The sequence below is a fragment of the Theropithecus gelada genome, chromosome 20 (assembly GCF_003255815.1).
Source record: "Theropithecus gelada isolate Dixy chromosome 20, Tgel_1.0, whole genome shotgun sequence".
Classification (NCBI taxonomy): Eukaryota; Metazoa; Chordata; class Mammalia; order Primates; family Cercopithecidae; genus Theropithecus; species Theropithecus gelada.
Window position 1 is genome coordinate 67553618 of NC_037688.1, and position 27597 is coordinate 67581214.

The 27597-nt window shown below is 47.2% G+C and overlaps 2 protein-coding genes across 2 annotated transcripts in view; both read right to left on the minus strand.

The window, feature by feature from the left end:
• Nucleotides 1-27597, minus strand: part of LOC112614031 (mpv17-like protein) — a 240487-nt gene that overhangs the window by 54304 nt on the left and 158586 nt on the right. The window contains exon 3 of the mRNA XM_025370122.1: nt 19629-19651. The gene's annotated coding sequence lies outside the window, so the exon portion shown is untranslated. The remainder of the gene's footprint in view (nt 1-19628; nt 19652-27597) is intronic.
• C20H16orf45 (chromosome 20 C16orf45 homolog) overlaps nt 1-27597 on the minus strand; it is a 169604-nt gene that overhangs the window by 54304 nt on the left and 87703 nt on the right. Inside the window, exon 2 of the mRNA XM_025370121.1 lies at nt 19528-19651. Within this exon, the coding sequence (XP_025225906.1) occupies nt 19528-19651 (124 nt within the window). The remainder of the gene's footprint in view (nt 1-19527; nt 19652-27597) is intronic.

Consider the following 27597-nt stretch of genomic DNA (forward strand, 5'->3'; position numbering starts at 1 on the left):
AAAAAAAAAAAAAAAAAAAAAAAAAAAGAAGAGGGCAAAGCTGCTGTGGATAAGATGGGAGAAGTGTCTTCCCTGGAATGGAGGGAGCTGAGATAAAGGAGAAGAAAAAACGAGGTGATGAAACTGGACCCCGTGTGTGGAAAAGGCCAAGAAAAAGGAAACCACCCCACTGCCTGATGGCACAGGGTGGTGAAAAAGATCTTGTTAACCAGGAATGTCAAACATGGATTTCTAATTCTCCTAGTTATGGCCATATGGATACCACGATGCCCTTTACTGGAACATTGACTTTTTTTTTTTTTTAGATGGAGTCTCGCTCTTTCACCCAGGCTGGAGTGTAGTGGCACAATCTCGGCTCACTGCAACGTCTGCCTCCCAGGTTCAAGTGATTCTCCAGCCTTAGCCTCCTGAGTAGCTGGGCTTACAGGTGTGTGCCACCACACCCAGCTAATTTTTGTATTTCTTAGTAGAGACAGGGTTTTGCCATGTTGGCCAGACTGGTCTCGAGCTCCTAACCTCAGGTGATCTTCCCGCCTTGGCCTCCCAAAGTGCTAGGATTACAGATGTGAGCCACCGCGCCCGGCCTTTTTTTTTTTTTTTTTCAAATAAAAAAAAAAAAATCAAGGTCTTTGCAGGGCTGCGGCTGGGGCTAGTCCTCTGGGGTTGGAGGGCCAGTTGCATGGTGAGCCAGGAGATGATTGTCATTGGTTATGGTTTTTAAGCTGTCTGCTGTGAAGAGATCAATAACACCCTTTTTGTGATCCTCATTGTACTGCTCCTCAAATGACCTGTGGGAGTAGGATAGGGCATTGTTTTATTCTGTTGTTATGGAAACTAGTGAAGCATCTGAGTTTCATATTCAGATGGATGGAGGTACAGGACTCAAGGAACCAAGCACAGGAGCAGAGAAGGAAATGTACAGACATTGTACAGCTGGATTTTGGATTTCCCTAGGCAGTGGCAACACGGGGAGGGAGGCATTTCTCCAAGGGTCTGGAGAGGGTACGCTCGGGGTCGAACAAGGTGCAACATCTTATGGACTGCCCAGTTCATCTGGACTGCAATAGGAATGTCATGGCTGAGTTCATTCTTTGCTTTCAAAGGACACTGTCTCTTGTTTGTTATTCTTGAGGTAGACGCTCTGTCCTCTTTCCCTCCAAAGACTGACTTTCTCTGCTTACGCATAGACTTCGGTTTGTCACTCCCCCGTCATCCACGTGGGCTCATCTCTCAGCATCCCAGGAGAAAGACTGATTGGCCCAGATTGAGCCAATTTGGATCAATCAGAGAGGAGTGAGGAGCAGCTCAAGCCCCACACCTGAGGCTGCTACTTGGTTCCAGCTACTCAGAAGGCTGAGGCAGGAGGATTGTTTGAACCTGGGAGGCAGAGGTTGCAGTGAACCAAGATCACACCACTGCACTCCAGCCTGGGCAACACAGTGAGACGCCATCTCAGAGAGAAAAAAAAAAAAGAAACAAACTTTCTTCCACGTGACATCCTTCAGATATTTTGAGACAAATCTTAGGTGCCCCTTGAGCCTTCTCTCCTTGTTTCAACAACCTTGACATGGAAAAGATCATCATTCCACCCTCCAATCTCCCCCTTCTCTTGTGCCTCCTCTTCCAAACAAAGAAACCAGTGTCTACACTTAATGCCTGTCAGTCTGTTCATTTCCAAACTCGATTTCTTCCTGGTGGTAAAGGAAAGTAACATTTAATGAGCAGTTATGTGGTAGCAGGCACTGGACTGACCACCTAATACATTTGATCTCTTTTACTCCTCATGACCGTCCTGTGAGATATTGGATGCACGGCCATTTAACAGATGAGGCCGCTGAGGCTCAGAGAAGGTAAGGTATTTGTGCGAGATTGCACAGCCTATAAATGGCAGAGGTAGAATTTAAATCTAGGTGTAATTTAATCCGGAGCAAGTAAACACACTTACCAGGCACGAGGTCTCTCTGTTTATCAGAAAGCAACCCCGTCCAAGACCAGGAGATCAAGTAATGAGAAAACAGGGATCCTACCACCTTTGGAAGAACCCAACCAGGAATGTCTTGGATTAATCTAATATAACTTGAGATCCCCAAGGAGTTTAGGGGACTGAGGACAGACACAGCAGACTGGAATTCCAGGAGAAAACAAGATCTAGGTAACTGATGGCTCAATGAACAGCAGCCAATTACGTAATATTGCCTTAAGGGGGTGCCTGGGGATCTGCCTGTGAAGACCCAAAACACCAAGGCAGCTCTGCTAAATCACTTGCAGTTTTAATCCCCCCCATTTCTCTATGGGCATCCTGTCCTAGAACTGTCAAGAAAGGGTTGGCATTTTATTTGAAGGAAAATATGGGAAAGAGGCTCAGCCAAGCATTATCCAATTCAATTCAGACCATCAAGGGATAGGGACAAGCCCTTCTCAATCTCTGCTGCCACTCACACCAGCAGCTTTCCAGAAATAAGCAAAGGGAATGGAAAAACCCTTAATCACCAGGCCACGGTACATGCAATTTACTGGTATCTATTGCCCTGTCTTTCTAAGAAGCTTCTTTTTTGGGAGATTTCAAAAAAATCATGAGAACCCTGCACAGGATGAAGCCACGAGGGTGCCCCATGTAGTGTGTCTTCCCCTTTCCTCAGCCTCACCAGGGCCGTCTCTGTCATTGTTGCTGCCACACTGTGACTCCTGCTCTGGACTTTGGCCCTTATACGAATTGCTGTGGTCACTTAATGTGGTAGACTGAAGAAGGGTCCCTGAAGATATCCATGTCCTAATGAACCTATGAATCTGTTACCTTACACGGCAAAAGGGATTTGGGGCCAGGCATGGTAGCTTATGCCTATAATCCCAGGACTTTAGGAAGCCTACGCGGGAGGATCACTTGAACCTAGGAGTTCAAGACCAGCCTGGGCAAGATGATGAGATCCCAACTGTATTAGTCCATTCTCTTGATGCTATGAAAAAATACCCAAGACTGAGTAATTTGTAAAGAAAAGAGGTTTAAGGCCGGGCGTGGTAGCTCACGCCTGTAATCCCAGCACTTTGGGAGGCTGAGGTGGGCAGATCACGAGGTCAGGAGTTTGAGACCAGCCTGGCCAACATAGTGAAACCCCGTCTTTACTAAAAATACAAAAAAAAGAATTAGCTGGGCATGGCGGCAGGTGCCTATAATCCCAGCTACTTGGGAGGTTGAGGCAGGAGAATTGCTTGAACCCAGGAGGCAGAGGTTGTAGTGAGCTGAGACTGAGCCACTGCAATCCAGCCTAGGTGACAGTGTGAGACTGTCTCGAAAAAAAAAAAAAAAGAAGAAGAAGAAGAAAAGAGATTTAATTGACTCACAGTTCCACATAGCTGGGAAGGCCTCAGGAAACTTACAATCATGGCAGAAGGTTCCTCTTCACAGGGCGGCGGAAGAGAGAATGAATGCCAGTAGGGGAAATGCCAGATGCTTATAGAACCATCAGATCTCATGAGAACTCACTATCACAATAACAGCATGGCGGAACCATCCACATGATTGAATTACCTCTCACTGGGTCCCTCTCACGACGTGTGGGGATTACAGGATTACAATTCAGGATAAGATTTGGGTGGGGGCACAACCAAACCATATCACCATCTCTACAAAATTCAAAAATTAGCTGTATGTGGTGGCACGTGCCTGTGGTCCCAGCTTCTGGGGAGGCTGAGGCAGTAAGATTGTTTGAGCCCAGGAATTAAAGGCAGCAATGAGCTATGACTGTGTCACTGCACTCCAGCCTGGACAACAGAGCAAGACCTCGTCTCTGAAAAATATATAGTGTTGAAAAGGAAATTTGCAGATGTGATTAAATTAAGGGATTCTGAGATGGGGAGATCATCCTGGGTTATCCATGTGGCCCCTCAATGTCATCACAAGTGTCCCTACCCATTTATGCCTGAGGTTGCAATTTTTTGAATTTGAAAAATCAAACCTGTTCATGACCTTGAGAAGTAGAATATAAGTAACTCCCATGTGCTTAGTGTTCCAATAATGGAATACTAGGCATACGTTTAAGAGAAAGACAGAGGAAGATTTGACATGGAAGAGCAAACGTGACAGGATTACCTCAATGGAGAGGGATTGGGATATGCCATGCTGCTGGCTTCGGAGATGGAGGAGGGAAACACAAGCCAAGAAATGCAAAGAATATGATTCTAGAAGCTGGAATGAGTAAGGAAGAGGCTTCTCCTCTAGAGCCTCCAGAAAGAGCACAGCTCTGCCGATGCCTTGATTTCAGCTCAGTGAAATCAATTTCAGACTTCAGACTCCAAAACCGTAAGATAGAAGGAGGGTATGTTGTTTTAAGACCACGTTTGCAGCTGTTTGTTACAGTAGCCACAGGAAAATAATGCCCTTAGCTGCATTATCACTCCATTCCTTCCTAGGAATGAACCCACTGTTCACTCTAACCATCAGAGAGCCAGGCAGCTCTCACCACCCAGGCCTGCCACATGGAAGGGAACCCTTGAGATGATCTGACCCTGGGAGAAGCAGGAAGATGAGCCCTCATTAATTCATTCAATCAGTCTTCACTGAGTGCCTACTCTGAGTCTGGTTGTGTGCTGGGTGCCATCAACATTGTCGGGAGTGAAAATAGCTCAGCCTCTGCCCTCATGTAGGTCAACATCTAAGAGGAGAGTCAGATATTGAACATACACTCACACCAATGAACACAGATTTACAAAAGGCTTCTAAGGAAAGGATTACAGGGGTGGTAATGAGACAGGGGCTGGGGAAGTGCTGGGAAGGTGACCCTCCAGAAATGCCCTAGGTCTTGGTCCTGGTGGGAGACAGAGAGTTTATCAGGTGCCTTAGTCCATTTGGGCTGCCAAAATGAAGTACCTTAGCATAGGTGGCTTATAAACAACAAACACGGCTGGGCGCGGTGGCTCACGCCTATAATCCCAGCACTTTGAGAGGCTGAGGCAGGCAGATCACGAGGTTAGGAGATTGAGACCATCCTGGCTAACACAGTAAAACCCCATGTCTACCAAAAATACCAAAAAATTAGCCAGGTGTGGTGGCAGGCACCTGTAGTCCCAGCTACTTGGGAGGTTGAGGCAGGAGAATGGCATGAACCCAGGAGGCGGAGCTTGCAGTGAGCTGAGATTGTGCCACTGCACTCCAGCCTGGACAACAGAGCAAGACTCTGTCAAAAAAAAAAAAAAAAGACACTTATTTCTCACGGTAATAGAGGCTGGGAAGTCCAAGATCAAGGCGTTAGCAGACTCAGTGTCTGGTGAGGACTCATTCCTCACAGACAGTGAGTTCTCGCTGTGTCCTCACACAGTGAAAGGGAGAAACAAGCTACTCTGGGCCTCTTTTACAAGGGCACTAATCCCATTCATGAGGCTCTGCCCTCATGACCTAATCACCTCCTAAAAGCCCCACCTCTTAATACTACTACATTGGGAATTAGATGTCAACATATGTATTTAGGGGTGGTACAAACATTCAAATCATAGCTCCAGGGAAGGAGAGGGGGGCGAGAGGAGAGGGATCCATGCAGAGGGAACACCACAAACAAAAAGGCCCCCATGGCAGGAGGGGACCTGGTGTGTGTGTGGGAGAGGGCGACGGGCAGGGCGGAGACTAAAAGGAGGTCCAAGGGAGTGGTGTATGTGTGTAAGGGAGGGAACTGGGGGTGAGGAATGGATGAAAAAAAGAAGAGGTTGGAGAAGAGGTGTGAGCAGATCCAGCAGGATCTCATAGGCTTTATCATGCTAACAAATTCTGGAAGGTGTTTGCTATGGTGTACATGTTTGTGACTCTTGAAAATTCATATTGAAACTTAATTTCCAGTGCAACAGTATTAAGAGATGAGGGCCTTTAGGAGGTGGGATCAGTGCCCTTACAAAAGTGTTCAAGAGAGCAAACTTCAGTCCTTTTTGCCCTTATGTCCATTCTGCTTGTGAGAAGACTGTGCTCTTCCTCTCTGGAGATCACAGAAACGAGGCGCCATCTTGGAAGCAGGGAATGAGCCCTTCTAGGTATGGAATCTGCCGGCGTCTTGATCTTGGACTTCCCAACCAGCCTCCAGAATTGTGAGAATTAAATGTCTATAAATTACCCAGGCTAAGGAACTTTGTTACAGCAACAGGAACGGACTAAGTCAGTGTTTCAATCTGAGAGCTATATTCAGATTCATATGTTGAAAAAAACCCCTCTGACTGCAGGACAGAGGTGGGCATGTGAACCTGGGTGGCGGCCATGGAGACGGAGAAAGGTGGACAGCTGAAAATTATTTTAGGAGGTAAAACAAACACCAGTTGGTGATGAACTGAATATATGAGGTGGAGGGTTGACGGGGGTCAAGGAAGATGTCTGATTTTGGAATTTGAGATTTCCATGGATAGATGGTGGTGCTGGGCCATTTGCTGAGCTAGGGCTGGTGGGTATTGGGGCTAGATGGGGGGGATCATGAGTTTGACTTGGACAGATTGAGTTACAGGTATCTTTGAGACATTTAAGTGGAGATACCAGATACTGTACCCCTGCCTGTCTTTCTCAGCATTTTCCCCTTAGAAATGTGTGTGTCCAAAAAGACAAATACTGTGTGATTCCACTTCTTTTTTTTTTATTTATTTTTTGAGACAGATTCTCACCCTGTAGCCCAAGCTGGAGTGCAGTGGCATGATCTCGGCTCACTGCAACCTCCGCCTCCAGATATCAAGTGATTCTCATCCCTCAGCCTCCTGAGTAGCTGGGACTACAAGGTGCGCGCCACCACGCCTGGCTAATTTTTGGTATTTTAGTACAGACAGAGTTTCACCACGTTGCCCAGGGTGGTCTGGAACTCCTGAGCTCAGGCGATCCGCCTGCCTTGGCCTCCCAAAGTGCTGGGATTACTGGCGTGAGCCACGGCACCTGGCATGATTCCACTTTTATGAAGTATGTAGAGTCATCAAAATCAGAGACAGAAAGCAGAATGCTGGTTACCAGGAATCAGGGGAAAGCAAGAATGGGGAGTGAGTGTTGAATGGCAAAGAGTTTCAGTTTGGGAAGATGAAAAAAATTCTGGAGAGGGATGGTGGTGACGGTTACACAACAGTATGAATGTTCTTAATGACACAGAACTGTACACTTAGAAATGGTTTCAGACAGTAAACATTATTATATATATTTTGCCACAATTTTAAAAATAGGTGTGTGAACTATATATAAAAATGTGCATAAAATGCTTTATTTTTATAGTAATCTTTATATTATAATAAAATATACTATAATAAACATAATAAATTAAATATTATAAAATATTTATTATATTTTATTGTTTACTAGTGTTTCATACTTTATGTAATTATTATTATATTATTTTTATGGAATAATAAAGCAATTATGTTCCCAGCATCCTGCTTAAGTAATAATCTGTGTGTGACTCTTAGACAGCCCCATGTGCCCCATTCCCTCATATTTTTCTCACTCCCTCAGAGGTAGGCATTATCACAAACTTGTGCTAATGGTTTTTATTTTTTAAATTATTTATTTATTTATTTTTTTGAGATGGAGTCTCGCTTTTTTGCCCAGGCGGGAGTGCAGTGGCACCATCTCGGCTCACTGCAAGCTCCGCCTCCTGGGTTCACGCCATTCTCCTGCCTCAGCCTCCCGAGTAGCTGGAACTATAGGTGCCCGCCACTGCACCTGGCTAATTTTTTTTTTTTTTTTTTAGTAGACACAGGGTTTCACAGTGTTAGCCAGGATGGTCTCCATCTCCTGACCTTGTGATCTGCCTGCCTTGGCCTCCCAAACTGCTGGGATTACAGGTGTGAGCCACTGCGCCCAGTCAATGCTTTTTATTTTTATCTTTTGGCACCCATATATGAATGCCAGAACAATGATATTTTTTAGTGTTTTTGTTTTTTTTTTTTTTTTGAGATGGAGTCTCGCTCTGTTGCCCAGGCTGGAGTGCAATGGCGTGATCTTGGCTCTGCAGTGGCATGATCTCGGCATGATCACTAACTCCGCCTCCCAGGTTCAAGCGATTCTCCCGCCTTAGCTTCCCAAATAGCTGGGACTACAGGCGTGCGCCACCACACCCAGCTAATTTTTGTATTTTTAGTAGAGACAAGGTGTCACCATGTTGGGCAGGATGGTCTTGATCTCTTGACCTCGTGATCCACTCACCTTGGCTTCCCAAAGTGCTGAGATTACAGGCATGAGCCACCATACCTGGCCTATACTTTTTACTTTTATACACTTTATATAAATGCTGCTCAACATCTTGTTTTTGAGATGCTTTCATGTTCATACCTGTTGCTCATTCATTTTTCACTGCTGTATAGTATTCTGTGGTACAACTAGACCACAAACAAGGCAGTTATGAACATTCTGGAACATGCCTCCGGATGTTCATGTGTAGTTTCTCTAGGGCAGTGCTGGTGAATAGAATGTTCTACAACAACAGAAACGCTCTGTACAAATGTATGCTTTCCAATAGGGTAGCCACTAGCCATTATTTACTAATGAATACTTGAAACATGGTTCAGGCTACTGAGAGACTGAATTTTAAATGCTATTTAATTTTAATTAATTTAAATTGAAATAGCCACATGAAGCTAGTGGCTAACCAGGGGTAGACCCAGGAGCAAAACTGCAGGTTATAATCACCTGTTCATCTTTACTAGGTAACACTGTTTTCCAAAGAGGTATAGCCAATTTCCCTATGTTTTCATTTTATCCAACTCCCTAGATCTTTGTTGACCAGATAAACTATCCAAATGAAAATTTCTGAGAATAAAAAGGGCTCTATTAGTCAGGGTTCTCCAGAGAAACAGAACCAATAGGATTGAAGAGGTTTATTTTATTTTATTTGTTTTTTCTTTATTCTTTTCTTTTCTTTTCTTTTTTTTGAGATGGGGTCTCACTCTGTCACCCAGGCTGGAGTGCAGTGATGCAATCTTGGCTCACTACAACCTCCACCTCCCAAGTTCAAGCTATTCTCTTGTCTCAGCCTCCCAAGTAGCTGGAATTAAAGGCACACGCCACCATGCCCCGCTAATTTTTGTATTTTTAGTAGAGGCAGGGTTTCACCACATTGGCCAAGCTGGTCTCAAACTCCTGACCTCAAATGATCTGCCCACCTCAGCCTCCCAAAGTGCTGGGATTACAGGCGTGAACCACTGCACCTGGCCTGGAATGAGATTTATGATAAGGAATTGACTCATGGGATTTTGGAGGCCAAGAAGTCTCAAGATCCATAGGTGGCAAGCTGAAGACCCAGGAGAGCTGATGGTATAAGTTTCAGTCCAAAAGGTGGCAGGCTCAAGACCCAAGAAGGGCTGATGTTTCAGTTTGCGTTCAAAGACCAGAAAAGAGTGATGTCCCAGCCCAAGCAGTCAGGCAGCAAGAGTTCCCTCCGACTCAGCCTTTCTGTTGTAGTCAGGCCTTCAACTGATAGCACGGGGCCAACTCACCTCTGCATTAGGGAGGGCAGTCTGCTTTAGTCAGTCTACCAATTCAAATGTTAATTTCATCCACCCATGCTCTCACAGACACACACCTTGAAGAATCTTTGGCCAAACATCTGGGAACCCTGTGGCCCAGTCAAGTTGATGCATAAAATTGACAATCACCAGGGTCTTACATGGTAATCTCCCTCCCAACCCAATGGAGTTTAGGTGGTTCAGAGGTGGTCCTCTGAGCAGAATGTAATGCAGTTCTAGGAAGATGGAACTTCTAGAGACTATTTTCTTTCTGGAAACTTGTTCTGACCATGAAAGACAACTTGTAGCAGCAAGAGCTTGTCAAGTGCAGAACATTTATTTGATTTATTTATTTTCTTCGAGACAGAGTCTCATTCTGTCACCCAGGCTGGAGTGCAGTGGCACAATCTTGGCTCATGGAAACCTCTGCCTCCCAGGTTCAAGTGACTATTGTGCCTCAAGCCTCCCGAGTAGCTGGGATTTCAGGTGCACACCACCATGCCTAGCTAATTTTTTTTTTTTTGTATTTTTAGTAGAGATGGGGTTTTGCCATATTGTCCAGGCTGGTCTGCAACTCCTGATTTCAGGTGATCTACCTGCCTCGGCCTCCCAAAGTGCTGGGATTACAGGCATGAGCCACTGCGCCCAGACTAACATTTATTTCTCCATTCAGTCAACACAGATTCCCACCTTCCTCCCCGCCTCCCAGTACATTTAGAAATTCAGGAAGAGGGTCCTTCCATTCAGAAGTCTAGCTTAGAACATTCTCCCTCCTCTCTCCTCCCTTTAGTCTCTCCATTTCTTCTTCCTTCCTTTCCCTTCCCTAAACCCCAACTTCTTGTATATTTTGTCCAAGACAAGTTGCTTCTTAGATCTTTTGCAATTAAGGGCATCTCTTCCCACCCAATATGTACAGTGGCCCCGGCAACGGTGACCTGTTCCTGGAAGATGCTATTTAAAACCCCGAGTGCAACTAGAGTGACGCAGAGCTCCTGAATGTGGCTGAAATGTGTCAAGTTACATAAACGCACATGCTTCATTTTGCCCTTGGCTTGAAGCTCTTCCTAACAGACTTCAGAATTATCAGCTCATTAAAGGGGAAAAAATGCTGGTTTATAAAAAAAATTTTAAATAATCATAATAATAAAATCAAGGCCCCAGGGTAGAGTTGCACTTAATGGTTGAGAGCCACTCTCAGAGAGTTGGCGCCTCCCAAGAGGGTCTCAAGGAAACCACGGTGAATCCCATCTTCTCTTGGGGAGAGCAATATTTTCTGGGAATTCTCTGGAAACAACTATAAGCAGCCCTGATGCCCCACTGTCCCACGAAGCGCAACGTTAACAATGAAAGGAAGGAAGGGAATTTTGAATTGCCTACTACCTAGGAAGGGCCCTCCAATTTCATACCTGTGTCTGTTTTCATCCTTTGCTATGATGCTGCTGGGAGATATCACTGTCCCCCTTGTACATCAGGGGAAGCTGAGGTTGAAACAGGACAAAATATTTGCTCCAGGGCACACAGTTGGTAAGAAGTAGAATTGAAAGCTAGTTGAGAGAGCCCCCAACTTGACGACTGAGACCATGGACTCTGTGATATGGAAGGGAAGTGGTGGGAAGGGAAGGGTGTGGCTACTTTAAATGCTACAGAAGGAGGGAAGGGAAGTGCTGGGTGGAGGAGGGCATGGTCCCTGGAGAGGGCTCCACCCCCACACCTGTGCCCATGGTCCTAGGTAAGGACAGGCATTTTTGTTTTCCTGCCCAAATGTTGCATTTCCCAAGACCACCCTGGCCTGCCACGTCCCCATCCTGTGCCTATAAAAACCCCAAGACCCAGCAGGCAGACACACAAGCTGCTGGACCTCAAGAGCTGCAGATCGGTGAAGAAGACACAGCGGCTGGATGTCAAGAAGACGTCAAGAGGAGCACGCTGGCAGAAGAACACATGACAGACGCTGGCAGGCCGTCGACTGGTGGAACGAGGTGGAGTTTGGCCTGGGCAGTCGGAGGGGGGCCTGGGCCACGCGGCGGCCTGACTCCAGGGGGAAACCTTCCCACTCCGTCCCCTTCTGGCTTCCCCCATCTGCTGAGAGCTACCTCCACTCAATAAAGCCTCGCACTCATTCTCCAAGTCCACGTGTGATCTGATTCTTCTGGTGCATCAAGGCAAGAACCCAGGATACAGAAAGCCCTCTGTCGTTGGGACAACGGGTCTAATTGAGCTGTTTAACACAAGCCGCCTATAGATGGCAAAACTAAAAGAGCACCCTGTAACACACACCCACTGGGGCTTCAGGAGCTGTAAACATCCACCCCTAGACACTGCCGTGGGATCGGATCCCCACAATGGACCCATCTGTATGCTACCCTAGAGGTTAGAGCAGCGGGGCACTGAAGAAGCGAGCCACTCCCCCATCACACACCCTGCAAGGGGGACAAGGGAACTCTTCCCGTTTCATCTGGACCCAGAATGCTATTTCATGGAAACTGTACAACCCTGGGCAAGAGACTTGACCTCTCAGTGCCTCAGTTTCCTCATCTATAAAATAAGGGCTATGTCGGGAGGCGGAGCTTGGCAGTGAGCCGAGATTGTGCCACTGCACTCCAGCCTGGGTGACACAATGAGACTCCATCTCTAAATAAATAAATAAATAAATAAATAAATAAATAAATAAAATAAGGGCTACATGATATTTTCTGCCTGGATGGTGGTAGTAAGGATTATATGGCTCAAAACAGTAAAACACTAGAAAATTAGCCAGCATAGAAAATGTTTTACAAGAACTGCTGTCTACAATGCATACGCTTTCTGTGTGTGTGTGCGCGTGTGTGTGTGTGTGTGTGTTGGGGGGGGGTTTCAACACAATGCATGCACTTTCTATTACCCTATTTTGAATCTCTGCCAGGGTCCCAGGGCCTGACCTCTTTACCACACTTGGTACCTCTTAATAAAGCGAAGTTACTGGATTTCAAGCCCAGGCTCTGGAAATATTGGAACTCAAAGGCTATGCTCTTGAAATATGTCCTCCGCACGCCTACCTTCCCTGCCTGCTACAGTTCTGTCTCTGGCTGATTAAAACCTGCTTTTGCCCAGAGCAAGCTGAGCAGCAGGGCACGCTATCCCTTTTTATGAAAATCCAGCAAGCGGGTGTAAAAGGAAGATAACCACACCCCCGCCCCCTTTGGAGGCCGAAGATACTTAATTATCTGAAACCCAGATAAACAGCAGGAGCGGGATGGTAGACTAGACGTGGAAGAGCCAAAGCGAGCCAGAGGGGCTGCGAGAAGAATTATTAAAAACTAATGATGTGATCCAGTGCTGGAAGGAAGGCAAGAAAATGAGTCTGAGGTTGACAGCCTCTGCGAGTTCTTGCCTGCAGTAAGATGGGGGCAGGATGGGTAGGGAGATGGGGTAGCAGTGAGAGGGACTAGGAGGTGGGTGGAACATAGGGTCAAGAGGGGGGTAAACACAGACGTTTCAAGCATTATCTCCCAGATGTTTGCTGCCTATTTTTGGAGGTGGTTTTGTGTTATTGCCCTGTTCCAGTAAAGTTGATAAAATTGCCCAGCCTCAACAGAGAGATCTCTAAATGCCATTTTGCACACTGGAAACCAGGGGACAAGCAAAGGGAAGTCAGCAAGAGAAGACACACTGGAAATTCAGAGTGAGGAGCACACTCAGAGTTCACACCTACCTGCTGGGAGCTCACTCATAGCTGGTCTATGAACTTGACCTCCTGGGCCTGATTCAGGGCAAGTGGGTGTCCTGGGTTGGGGTGGTTCCTGATGCATCTTTCTGTTAGTAAGCATTTGATGTGGGTTATGTGAGCACGCGGGTGAAGGGCTCAGCCTAAGCCTAGGTCCACGATAAGGGCTCTGTAAACGCCAATGGTTGTGGTCCTTAAGAGTTCTTACAGGAACAGGGCTCTTTTTCTACAGCACATTCCCAGCAGACTGACTTCACAAACTTTGACTGTCTACATTTGAGCTCATCATTTTGGTCTCTGAAATAAATAGTTGATCTGCAGAGAAATAGTGATACTGAAACCCCAGGGATCCGGTCCAGGTCCTGCTGCTCGTGGCACAGAAAGCCCATCACTGAGAAGATGAATATTGCCAAGGAAGATTTTAAGCACGTGCTGCAGCCAATGAGATGGGAGCTCAGTCTCAAATCCATCTCCCTGACCAACTAAAACTAGGAGTTTATATAGCAGGGAAGAAATGCAACAATGTATAAGAAAGCAGGAACTAGGGAGGAGCAAGAAAGCTATCATGATGAATGAGGGGTCTGGCATCTCATTGGATGTGGTAATCTGGTGAGTTTCAGTTCTTTGATACTTTTTTTGAGAGGCCTGGTGGCCCTTTCCTGAGGAAGGAACTCAGATAAGACAAATGAGGGCTTCAAGCTTTAAGATCAGAAAGGTCAACTTCTGTGTTTATCCAAAAGAGTATCTATGCGCCGGGTGCGGTAGCTCACGCCTGTAATCCCAGCACTTTGGGAGGCCGAGGCAGGTGGATCACAAGGTCAGGCGATCGAGACCATCCTGGCTAACACGGTGAAACCCCGTCTCTACTAAAAAATACAAAAAAAAAAAAATTAGCCGGGCATGGTGGTGGTGCCTGTAGTCCCAGCTACTCGGGAGGCTGAGGCAGGAGAATGGCGTGAACCTGGGAGGCAGAGCTTGCACTGAGCCCAGATCGTGCCCCACTGCATTCCAGCCTGGGTGACAGATTGAGACTCTGTCTCAAAAAAAAAAAAAAAAAAAATCTATGATGGGACTGTTGGGTCAGTTTCAATGGTACAGAAAAGAAGCCTCAAAGCCTGACTTAGTCAAATCTGTCCAAGTTCCACCACACACATTCAAGATGGTGGAACATGACAAGACTCAGTGTGGGACTGGGGGCATCCAATCAGGGGTTTGTCCTTGCATTGCAGGAGAGTAAGGCAAAGAGAAAGGGGGGCCTGGCATTGAGAATAAAGATAACAGAACAGCTTAAGGTTAAGGGCTCTGCCCCCAGGAGACAGACACCTTGGGTTCAAATCGTGGCACTACTTCATCCTAGCTGGGACCTTGAACAAGTCACTTTGCCTCTGCCACCTCAATTTGCTCATTCATAAAATAGAAGAGATAGAACTCACTCTATTGGTGTTCTCACGAGGACTCAAGAAGCTAAAATTAAGGGGTGAATGCCAGCAAGGGACATAGCACTCAGGTAGCATGTCAGTGCCCGCGGGAAATAGCAACTCTGTGTGTACCATCATGTGACCAAGGATGTAAGAGAGCCAGGATGATGACCTCTGATCCCACATCTCCCGAGTTCTCACCAGTTCTCTGGGTGTAGGGAAATCTCCCTCTTCTTCTTCCTCACTGTCGTGGCAGGAAAAGAGGGAGAACAGGCAGAGGCTATGGATCTTGGGGGAAACGACAAGGTAAATCAGCAGAGAAAAAGGAAGCCCATGAAATAATCTAAATGTCAGGGTGCCAGGGCTTTGGGGATGGGGCAGGCAGCCCACCCCTGGACTCATGTTTAAAAGAGTCAACACAGACTGGGTGCAGTGGCTCACGCCTGCAATCCCAAGGAGGCCAAGGAGAGCGGATCACTTGAGGCCAGGAGTTCAAGACCAGCCTGGCCAACATGGTGAAACTTTGTCTCTATTAAAAATACAAAAATTAGCCAGGCGTGGTGGTGGGCACCTGTAGTCACAGCTACTTGGAAGGCTGAGGCACAAGAATCACTTGAACCCAGGAGGTAGAGGCTGTAGTGAGCCGAGATCACACCACTGCACTCCAGCCTGGGCAACAGAGCGAGACTCTCTCGCAAGAAGTAAAACTAAAAGAGTCAATGCAGCAAGAAGCCACGGAAGTGAGACACATTCCCAGCCATGAAATACGGGCTGACTCACACGGTCTCCGCAGCAGCTGATGAGTTTTTTTTTTTTTTTTTTTTTTGAGGCGGAGTCTCGCTCTGTCGCCCAGGCTGGAGTGCAGTGGCCAGATCTCAGCTCACTGCAAGCTCCGCCTCCTGGGTTTACGCCATTCTCCTGCCTCAGCCTCCCGAGTAGCTGGGACTACAGGCGCCCGCCACCTCGCCCGGCTAGTTTTTTGTATTTTTAGTAGAGACGGGGTTTCACCCTGTTAGCCAGGATGGTCTTGATCTCCTGACCTCGTGATCCGCCCGTCTCGGCCTCCCAAAGTGCTGGGATTACAGGCTTGAGCCACCGCGCCCGGCCATAGCTGATGAGTTTTAAGGTGATTACCTCGCAGCAGGTGTGACAAAACCAATCTCACCGCGGCTATTACACTACGGTCACTGGGAATCTTTCAGCCGAGGGCTGTCACATTCCTGTCACTTAAAGCTTCCTCGCCTAAGCCTGAAAATGATCAGTAGGGTCTGAAACTTTCTTCTCTCTCTCCTACTCTGTGCCGAGTGTCTCACACGTGTGTGTGTGTGTAAGAGGATCGTTGGGGTAAGGATGGAGAAAGAATAATTTATTGCACATTTGACAAATATTCATGACCCTAAGTGCCAGGCACTGTTTAAAACACTGGGAAGACATTGTGAGGAAACTGGATGAGGTCTCTGCCCTCATGGAGCTTATAAACTTGAAGGAATTATCTTGGTAGTTATAGTCAAAGCTTCCTTCCTTCCTGCTTTCTTCCCTCCCTTCCCCTCCCCTCCTCTCCCCTCCCCTTTCCCTTCCCTCCTTCCTTCATTCACTGATACACTTAATAAACATTCTGGAGTCAGACTGCATCCTAGCTTGGCTACTTATTAGCTAATGCAGCATTGGGGAAATTTCTTAACCTCCCATTCCTTCCCATCCAAAATGGAGATAGGAACAGGACACCCTCACAGGATAAGTCCCACAGCTTCGGGAAAAACCAGCACTGAGAAACAGCCGAGAAACTGAATTCAAGCAGGGCCTTGGCTCAAAGCCTGTTGACCTGGAGGGCTGAGGATGATGGATGAGGAATTTGTGCAGATCTGAACGTGCTGTGTCCTTTGTCCTGGCTGCCTTAGGGTCCACCGTGTATCTCTGAGATTGATGAGGCAGGTGCACCACCCAGCAGGCTACACACCTTACAAGGCTGACCTTGGTTGGGGAGCATCATCATCATCCAATACTGTCTGTGGGACCTCATTCCAGCAAGACATCTGGGGGCCTGGAAGGGGGTCCCTCCCCTGGAGAATGTCACAGAATCCCTGATCTATGTCCTAAGAATACGCAGGTCCTTCTGTATCCTTTAGATAATTTGATTTATCCAAGGGTCTACTGTTGACATTTGTCCCTAAGTGGTCAGATTCATGGGCTTGATGAGGACATTCAGTGAGATCACAAGTCAAGAGCTTACTGCAGAGCTGCCACTTAAAAAATGCTAGTTATTCTTGTCCTTAAGCCCGTGCTAAGTGACAGGCATGTGCACATCCATACACACACACACACACACACATCCACAAATCCACACACATATCCACACATCCACACATCCACATATCCACACATTCACACACACATTCACACATGCACACATCCACACCCACACACACATCCACACACGCACACATATCCCCACACACACATCCACACACACGCACACATCCACACACCCACACATCCACACGCACACATGCACACACATATCCTCACACACACGTGCACACAGATCCACACCCACACCCACACACACACACACATCCAGACACCCACACACAAACATCCACACACACATCCACACATCCACACAAATAGCCACACACACATCCACACACGCACATCCACACACCCACATCCACACACACACGTGCACACAGTAAAGGTCGGTAAATGCACAGTGGTAACCATTGTTTCCGCAGCAGCACCATTAGGTAAATAAAAATAAATATATATTTTTAAAATTTTTAATCTGTATTTGTATTTTTAAATTTTTTGCATTTTTGTGGGGTTTTTTTAAACAAAGGGATCTTGAGTACTTAAAAGCAAGACTCATGTTTCTCTGTCTTCCTTTTGCTTTATTTTATTATTATTATTTTGAGATAGTTTCTCACTCTGTTGCCCAGGCTGGAGTGAAGTAGTACAATCTTGGCTTGCTGTAGCCTCCGCCTCCCAGGTTCAAACGATTCTTGTGCCTCAGCCTCCCAAGTAGCTGGGATTACAGGTGCACGCCACCACACGTGGCTAAATTTTTTGTAGTTTTGCTAGAGATGGTGTTTCACCCTGTTGGCTAGGCTGGTCTCGAACTCCTGGCCTCAAGTGATCTACCTGCCTCGGCCTCTCAAAGTGCTAGGATTATAGATGTGAGCCACCACACCTGGCCTCTGTCTCCCTTTTAAAACACAGGGAGGAAGGGATTGTTTCTGAATGCTCACGTATCATTTTAGTTTATTTCCAGACAGAAGAGAAGATATTTCTTAGCCATAAAGTGCAAATGTTCTAGAACCTTCCTCAGAGATGTCTCTGAGAAGGAATTATGCATGGGAAGCATTTAGCTCAGGGTCGGGCGCATGCAAAGGGTTGGAAAAATGACAGCTGTGAATATTGCAATTCATTTTATGCAGGGAGAGGGAAGGTCATATAATGTCCTAGTGAGAGGATGGGCTTTCAGGAGTTTGAGGCTGCAGTGAGCTACGATGGCCTCACTGCATTCCACCCTGGGCGACAGACCAAGACCCTCTCTCTAAATAACTAACTAAAAATGTATAAAGAATATGTTTAAAGGCAGAAAGAGCTGGGTCTGAACCCTAACTCCCCATTTACTAGCTGGGAGGCCTTGGGCAGGTTGTTTGATTTCTTCAAGCCTCAGTCTCCTCATCTGCAAAATGGGGTGATCACAGACTCAGCCTCTTGGCGTTGTGAAAAATCAGTGAACAAATAGGGGCGGGGCTTAGCGCCTGCCTAGAAGGTTTGATGTTCCTGCTGGTTCCAGTGGAGTGTGGGTGGGGAGCTGACAGGCAGTACAGGGAATTTTCCAGCCAGGTTGCCTCTTAACCTCTGGTTTGGTTTGGTTTTGCTTGTAACTTCTCACTGTTTGTCTGCAGAAGCCCAGTTTTTTCATTTTAATTTGATGTATTTTTATATTTTTTGTATTTTTAAATTTTTTCTTTCAGTGACAGGGTCTTGCTGTGTCTCCCAAGTTGGAGTGCAATGGTATGATCATAGCTTACTGCAGCCTGAGCCCCTGGGCTCAACCGATCCCCTCACCTCAGCCTCCTGAGTAGCTGGGACAAAGGCACACACAGCCATACACCAGCCACACACAACTAATTTTATTTTTTATAGAGACAGGGTCTGGCTACATTGCCCTGTCTGGTCTTGAACTCCTGGGCTCAAGCGATCATCCCGCCTCAGCCTTCCAAGGTGCTGTGATTACAGGTGTGAGCCACTGTGCCTGGCCTTAATTTGTACTTTTTAGAGACAGGGTCTCTGTCACCCAAGCTGGAGGGCGGTGATGCAATCATAGCTCACTGCAGCCTTGAACTCCAGGACTCAAACAGTCCTCCCACCTCAGCCTCCTGAGTAGCTGGGACCACAGGTGCGCACCACCACACACTCAGAGCCCAACTTTTTAAATGAGAGTTTGTCTTGAAATGCTATCTGCAACTCTTCAGGAATGCCCTACTCTGTAGCTAATGAACGTTCAACCCACATGACTTTGATGTTGCTAGAGACCCCATCTTGTTATTTTCCCCCATTTTAGAAATGAGGGAACTGAAATTCAGAGAGTACAAGTAACCTGCCCAAGCTGACAGGCTTAAAAAAAAAAAAGAAAAAAACAAAACTCAGGCCTGAGAGCAGAGTGTGTGCTCGTAAAAGACCCCAGCATAGGGTCTTTTTTCCCGTGGGTGATAGAGCAAAGGTTTTGGAGTCAGATTGGCCTGAATTCAATTCCAACTTCAGAGTCTTGCTTAAAACGGGAGATGACAATACCCACTTCGCTGGGTGGTGGCGATAATCAAATGAGGCTTTTAAAAACGTGCATAATGCCTTTATCTCAGGGCTCAGCACACAGTAGGTGATCAATAAAGATTAGGTTTTCCTCTCTCCTCCACACTCGTCTTTCCTCGGCCACATCCCCAAAACACTCACATGAACCTGAGCTCAGACTCCCGGCGGACCAAGACTTCCCGGAGACGCTGAATTTTTGCCATCTCCAGCTCAATCTCCTCCGGCATCATGGTTGTCTCCGCCATGGAGATGATGTCCAGCTGATCTGTGCAGGAGACACGAAACGCAAGCATCAGGACCCCGAGGCTGCACCGTGGGACCCACCCTGACATGGTTTCAGGGCACAGCCTTGCTCCGCGACCGTCATACGCCTTGAGGGCACACAGACTTCAGCCTGTGCCGCAAATGTGTATTCGTGAGCACGCCCTTTGGAAACCAGAAAACGTGTTTTCCACAGGAACTTCGTCTGTTTGCTTTTTTGTTTTGAGACGGAGTCTCGCTCTATCGCCCAGGCTGGAGTGCAGTGGCGCAATCTCAGCTCACTGCAAGCTCCGCCTCCCGGGTTCACGCCATTCTCCTGCCTCAGCCTCCCGAGTAGCTGGGACTACAGGCACCCGCCACCACGCCCGGCTAAATTTTTTTTTTTTTTTTTTTTTTTTTAGTAGAGGCGGGATTTCACTGTGTTAGCCAAGATGGTCTCGATCTCCTGACCTCGTGATCCACCCGCCTCAGCTTCCCAAAGTGCTGGGATTACAGGCGTCAGCCACCGCGCCTGGCCTTGTTTTTGTTTTTTTGAGACACAGTCATGCTCTGTTGCCCAGGCTGGAGTGCAGTGGCGTGATCTCAATCTCGGCTCACTGCAACCTTTGCCTCCGAGGTTCAGGCGATTCTCCCATCTCAGCCTATATTATAAGTAGCCGGGATTACAAGTGCACACCACCAGGCCCGGCTAATTTTTCTATTTTTACTAGAAACGGGGTTTCGCCATGTTGACCAGGCTGAGGTCAAGTGATCCGCCCGCCTGGGCCTCCCAAAGTGCTGGGATTACAGTCGTGAGGCCACCACGCCTGGCTGGGAACTTTGTTATGATGGCTAGTGGAGGCTCACAAGTAGGCTCACAAAAGCCTGAGTAAGGCCTTGTCAGCCCCTGCCTGGTCCCAAATTCTGAGTCTCTGCTCCCCCTGACCATGACCACTTTGCCCTGTGGTCTGAGCCTCTAAGACCAGCCGACTCTAGGCAGAAGAAAGTTTTATCATAATTATCTTATAGGAATACTTTAGTAGTGTAAGTATTTTTTCGTTTGTTTTTGAGACTAGGCCTCACTGTCATCCAAGCTGGGGTGCAGTGGTGCAATCATAGCTCACTGCCGCCTCGAACCCTGGGCTCAAGGAACCCTTCTGCCTCAGTCTCCCAAGTAGCTGAGACTGCAGGCCCACCTAGGTAATTTTTTAATTTTTATTTTTTGTAGAGATGGGGTGTCACTCTGTTGCCCAGGCTGGTCTCAAACTTCTGGCCTCAGGCGATCCTCCCAACTTGGCCTCCTGAAGTGCTGGGATTACAAGCGTGAGCATACATACATATACATATATATATGTGTATATATATGAATATATATGGTTTTATATATATAATATGTATAATATACACAGACACACTTTCTTTTTTTCTTTTTGAGATAGAGTCTCGCCCTGTCGCCCAGGCTGGAGTGCAGTGGCACAATCTTGACTCAGTGCAACCTTCACCTCCCGGGTTCGAGTGATTCTCCTGCCTCAGCCTCCTGAGTAGCTGGGATAACAGGTGTGTACCACCACACCCGGCTAATTTTTGTATTTTTAGTTGAGATGGGGTTTCACCATGTTGGCCAGGCTGATCTCTAACTCCTGGCCTTGTGATCCGCCCACCGCAGCCTCCCAAAGTGCTAGGATTACAGGCATGAGCCATCGCGCCTGGCCAGACACACTTTTTTAAAGTCTGAAAAAGTACACTAAAATGTTAGCAGTTAAAATGTTAATACATATGCATGTGAATATATATACTATTATGTACATATACATATATCCACTGTGATATAGGTCTTATTTTTCTAATATAAAGTTAGGGTCTCACTATTTCATTACGTGTTCTTTTCACCTAGCAGCATGCCATGAGCGCTCCTGCCTGTCCTTGGATGGTCTTCCTCGGCAGCAGCGTGGAAGGCGGGGCGGTTTTCTATTTGTGGCTGCATCACGAAGCACTTAAGCAATCCACAGACATGTAGGTTGTTTCCTATTTTTTCCCCACTGTAATCATGGGGAAAAAAATGTAAGAATTATTTTCACTGTAAGAATGTTCCAGTGAGGAACATTCTCAGTGAAATCTTCGCACACATCTATGGGGTTCTTTCGCGCTATGTTTCTAGGGTGAATGGCTGACATATAAGGGATGCGCTATTCAAGGCCTTTGATCGGTAGTGGGGGAGACTCGGGGCAGGAGATGTTCTTGGTGTACCCTGAGACACCATCACATCGCCTGTATCTGCTAATTCATTCCACACCCACCCCTAAGATGGAGCCCACCCCACACCCCAGTTCTACAAGGGCGTCTGTCTTTTTCCTTATACTCAAGGAATAATAAAAGTTGGTATACCTTATACCCATGATTTGGAAAGTTGTTCTCTTTTTCCTTTTCCTTTTTTTTTTTTTTTTTTTTCTGAGACGGAGTATCCCTCCATTGCCCAGGCTGCCGTGCAGTGGCACGATCTTGGCTCACTGCAACCTCCGCCTCCCGGGTTCAAGCGATTCTCCTGCCTCAGCCTCCTGAGTAGCTTGGATTACACGCTCGTGCCACCACGCCCAGTTAATTTTTGTATTTTTAGTAGAGTTGGGGTTTCACCATGTTGGCCAGGCTGGTCTTGAACTCCTGACCTCAAGTGATCCACCTGTCTTGGCCTCCCATAGTGCTGGGATTACAGGCATGAGCCACCACACCCAGTCTTCTTTTTTCTTTTTGTAGAGACGAGGTCTCGCTATGTGGCCCAGACTGGACTGGAACTTCTGGCCTCAAGCAATCCTCCTGCCTCAACCTCCCAAAATGCTGCGATTACTTATAGGTGTGAGCCACTATGCCCAGTGAAGGTTGTCCTGTTTCTACCTGTCCATCTGCCTCCTATATCCTGGGGCCCTGGCCCTTGCACACCTGCACAGGGCTTAGGGCGCTGTGATTTGCAGGCTTCCCTGAGGTCAGTCCCTGCCTGCTTGGATCTCTGGACAGAATAGCGCCCTCTTCCAGCAGCCCACCTGATGCATTTGTCCACCTGTGGGACTCTCCTGGTCCTGAGGTTTTCAGCAGACAGACATTGGATTCTCAGTAAACTGGCGTTCCTTTCCATCACCTACTCCCTAATGTGGCCATTCCATGTGCCAAAATTATCTGTCTGCCCTCCACCAATCAAAACACCTTATTTTGCTGAGGAGACCGGAAGAAGGTAATTCTTTGCAGTTGATTCTCACATTGAAATGAATGGCCTCTCTTCATTCTGAGACAAGACAATTCCTTTTTTTTTTTTTTTTTAAGACCAAGTCTTGCTCTGTTGCCCATGCTGCAGTGCGGTGATGCAATCTGGGCTCACTGCAACCTCTGCCTCCCAGGCTCCAGCAATTCTCCTGTCTCAGCCTCCCGAGTAGCTGGGTCTACAGGCGCATGCCACCACGCCCAGCTAATTTTTTGTATTTTTAGTAGAGACAGGGTTTCGCTGTTTTGGCCAGGCTAGTCTTGAACTCCTGACCTCAGGTAATCTGCCAGCCTTGGCCTCCCAAAGTGCTGGGATTACAGGCATGAGCCACCGTGCCCGGCCTGACAACTCTCAGTTTTCAAGAGAAACAATAACAAAGGCAATGGAAAAGGCCAAGCAATTATATGGGGAGAGGAAAAAATTTAACCTGACCGTCACTGGCGTATTGAAGATTTTCTCCTCTTTGAGTTCAGCATCTCGGAGCAATGTCTGCTTCTTTTATATTTTCAGGGAGCTCCAATATTTCATAAAATAGATAAGTGCAGAACACAAATAGCGCAGAACCTGCTGTTGGGTTGGAGAGGGGGTCACCAAACAACTGTATAAGTGGGAGGAAGACAGCAGAGGTAGGTGAATGGGAAAAATGTGAAATTGGAGAGATTCACAATCACGTCCTCCCTGCCTTCTAAAGATGGCGGGTCTCGAAGATTATCTGGCCACCTGGCCAAGCCTGTGCCAGGGTAGGGTGAAAAGGGAGACACAGTGGAGGGAGAGGAGGGAGTGTCAAAGAGAAGCAGGAAGGAGAGAGGTCAGAGGAGCCGTCTCAGGCTGTGGCTTGGGGAGAGGGAGCGATGTCTGTCTGCAGAGGATTTGTAGGAAATGTCTCATGTGATGTGCTGGCCAAAGATCTCCTTGGGTCATCTGGTTATGCTTCAAGGCCCCTGGAATCCAATTTCGGGTCCTACTACTGTCCCTGACACCATACTGTGGTGGCTCCTGGGATTGAAGCAGCGAGGACAGGCTTGAGGAAGGAGGGAAAGAGGGAGGGATAGGATCAAAATAGTAATATTGGCTGGCATGGTGGCTCACGCCTGTAATCCCAGCACTTTGAGAGGCCGAAGCAGGCGGATCACCTGAGGTGAGGAGTTCGAGACCAGTGAGATCAACACAGCGAAATCCAGTTTCTACTAAAAATACTAAAATTACCCTGGCATGGTGGCAGGTGCCTGTAATCCCAGCATATTGGGAGGCTGAGGCACGAGAATCGCGTGAACCTGGGAGGCGGAGGCTGCAGTGAACCGAGATTGCACCACTACACTCCAGCCTGAGGGACAGAGTGAGACTCCGTCTTAAAAAAAAAAAAAAGATATTAATACTGAGTACTACCGTGTGCTGTGATGCTACCAAACTGGAAGACCAGCCTCATCGAATCAGATGGCCTGGGTTTCAGTTCAGTTCTGCCCCTCCCTGGCTGTGTGGCCCTGGGGAGTTCGTTAACCTGTCAGCAGCTCTGTTTCTCCTGTAAGATGAGGATAGTAAGAGAGCCCACCGCCCAAAACAGACATGAGGGATGAATTATCCCGGCACGTCACGTTTAACATACGCTTGCAATTGCCCTCATTATGACTGTTGCACCTGCTCTGCCCATCACCTCTTTTAATCCTCACCATAAGCCAGCAGGTTCAGTAGGTTCTCATTTTCACAAAGAAACAAAGGCTCAACCCTGGCAAGGGAAAGAGCTGAGTCCAGGTCTGGCTTCAAATTCATGCTCTTTGACCCTCACAGCTGCCTCTGGTCCAGGCAGCTGTTCTAAGTCCGACACACCCCGTTCATTCCCATCTCAGAGTCAAGCGTGGGGCTGTAACAAGTCATGGCCAATGAGGAGGCTTAAAACAAGAGGAATTTAATCTCTTGGAGTTCGGGAAGCCAGAAGTCTGAAACCAAGGTGTTGGCAGGGTCATGTGCTCTCCGAAGGCTCTAGGGATGGATCCTTTCTTGGCCCTTGCAGCCCCTGGTGGCTCCTTGGTTTGTAGTATTAGGTTGGTGCAAAAGTAATTGCAGTTTTTGCCACTGAAAGTAATAGCATCACTTCAACCTCTGCCTCTGTTTTCATAGGGTCTTCCTCCGGGTGGCTCTGTGTGTCCCTTTCTGTCTCATTAAGATTTAGGGCCCACCCTAATCCAATGTGAGCTCATCTGGATCCTTATCTGAATTACCCCTGCAAAGACCTTATTTCCAAATAAGGTCACACTCTGATGTTCTAAGATGCACATGAACTTCAGGAGGCCACAAACCCACAAGAATGAATGGCCACAGCCTTAAAAGCTTCCTGACAATAATGTCACTCTCTCCAGGGGCTTTAGACCCTGCACACGGAACACAGCCTTGGCTGGAAGCAGCAGGAGTCCCAGGAGGTGGCCGGGGGTGAGGGAAGTACGTGGGAGAATTGGGGTCTGGCAAAAACCAGCCGGGCAGGAGCAGCGTCAGAAATCCTCATTTGACACTAATCATCGGCCGCAAGATCTCCAATGAGTCCTTTTATGTCTTTGCATCATTTTCCTCCTCTGCACAAGAGTTCAATAGTTACCTGTGCCAGAGACTTTCTGTGTATTATCTCATTTAATCCCTATTTTACAGAGATGACTCCGAGGCTTAGAGAAGGAAAGTGACTTGTTCAATATCACACAGCCAGATCATTGCAGAGATAGTATTCAAACCCAGCTTGCGCTCGCTCTCTCTCTCTCTCTCTCTCTCTCTCTCTCCTCCCTCTGTCCCCTCCAATCCATAACCACATGACCTTAACCACATAATCCAGCCTCCTGGTGAGGGCTGAATGCATTTGTGGCTGCGAGAGTGCGTAGTTAACCACCCCACGATATGAGTATTCTTGTTTTTCTCATCACAGTTCAGATGGGCAACCTGATTTCCATGGGACACATGCTGAAAACGGCAACACACCCTGGGGCGAGGCGTGGGACGAAGAGAATTAATCACACCCCAGGAATTGGCATTTTACCTCCATCCCCGGGGGAGGACGGAGGCGGTGGCTGCCAGGCTCCAGGTGCTTAGCTTGGATTTGGGGCAAAGAATGGAACAAGACCTATGTTGAAAAGTCTTGCTCAAGCATGTTTTTCTTCCCCAAGAGAAAGGAACGAAGCCTAAAGCTTGAATCATATACAAATTCTTAGAATCCTTTCTTGCCGTGAGCTGTGTCTCTGCACCAGGCACTGTGTTGGGCTCATTGTAAACCTCATCTCTTTTTTTTTTTTTTTTCTTTTTTTGGTGAGGCAGAATTTCACTCTGTCTCCCAGGCTGGAGTGCAGTGGCATAATCTTGGCTCACTGCAGCCTCAACATCCTGGGCTCAAGCAATCCTCTCACTTCAGCCTCCTGAGTAGCTGAAATTACAGGTTCGCTCCACCACACCCAGTGAATTTTGTTGTATTATTTGTAGAAATAGGGTTTTGCAATGTTGCCCAGGCTGGTCTCCAACTCCTGAGCTCAAGTGATCTGCCCAACTCAGCCTCCCAAAGCGCTGGGATTACAGGAATGAATCTCATCTCATTTCGTCTGCACAATACCTTAGGCCAGGGGTTGATACCCTATGGCCAGGGGACCAAGTGCAGCCCCATGCTTGATGTTGTAAGTAGAGTTGTTGTGGAACACTGATCACACTCATTCATTTACATGTCATTTATGGCTGCTTTTGCATTGCAAAAACTGAGTAGTTGCCACAGAGACTCCCTGACCCACGAAGCCTCAAATGTTTACCACCTGGCTCTTTATAGAAGAAGTTGGCCAACCTCTTCCCTGGGTGGTATACTGTAATTTCTCCCGTTTAAAAGTTATGAAAGCCAGGTTTACCCAGTAACGATAATAACTAACATTTGTCGAGCATTTATCACATGCCAGGACCTGTGCATTACCTTATCTGATTCTCAGAACAGCCCTGGGTTGTCAGTGCTGTTATCCCATTTCATAGATGGGGAAGTCGAGGCTCAGGAAAGGGAGTAAGTGATGGAGGTGAGATTTAAAACAAGATCTGTCCTACTCCAAAGCTCTTGTTGTAAAGAACCATATTCATGTAAGAACTACCTCCCTATGTAAGTACCATCATCATCATAACAAAACTGAGTAGACTGGACTGCTTTAGACACAGAGGGAGTGGTTATTCCTAGACATTAGTGGGCATGGTGGATATCTAGGGAGGTTGTTTAAGAAACAATTCCCTGCCTCCACCTCCAGGGATTAAGATAAACCTGTGTTGGGGTGTCATGTCCGGTGACCTTCATGAAGGAGATCTTCAGATCAGAGTGAAAAATGCTGATACAGGACCTGAATAAATGAATATCACACACAGTCAGCTTCTTTCCAGTCTGAACTTGTGTGATAGAAATTAGCCTGATAGGCTGTTCCTTTCTTGATCACATTTTCCAACCAGAAGGCAGGCATCCAACAGCTGCCAAGGAATGTCTCCACGAGGAGGACAAATCACAGGAAGAAACGGGAGGAGCTTTTCAAGCTGGCTGGAGACGACGGTCGCCACGAGCCTGTCATGCACACTTCCAAGCAAGAGCTTGCTGACTGTATGGAGACAGCAAAGCATGAAGGCACAGACATCCCCAGGGCTCCAACTGCCATTGCTGTCACCGAGCTTCCAGGAGCTGAGTCATTTCTGGGGGAAGAGGCAGCTAAATCCATCTTCCCATTCCCAAACGCCAC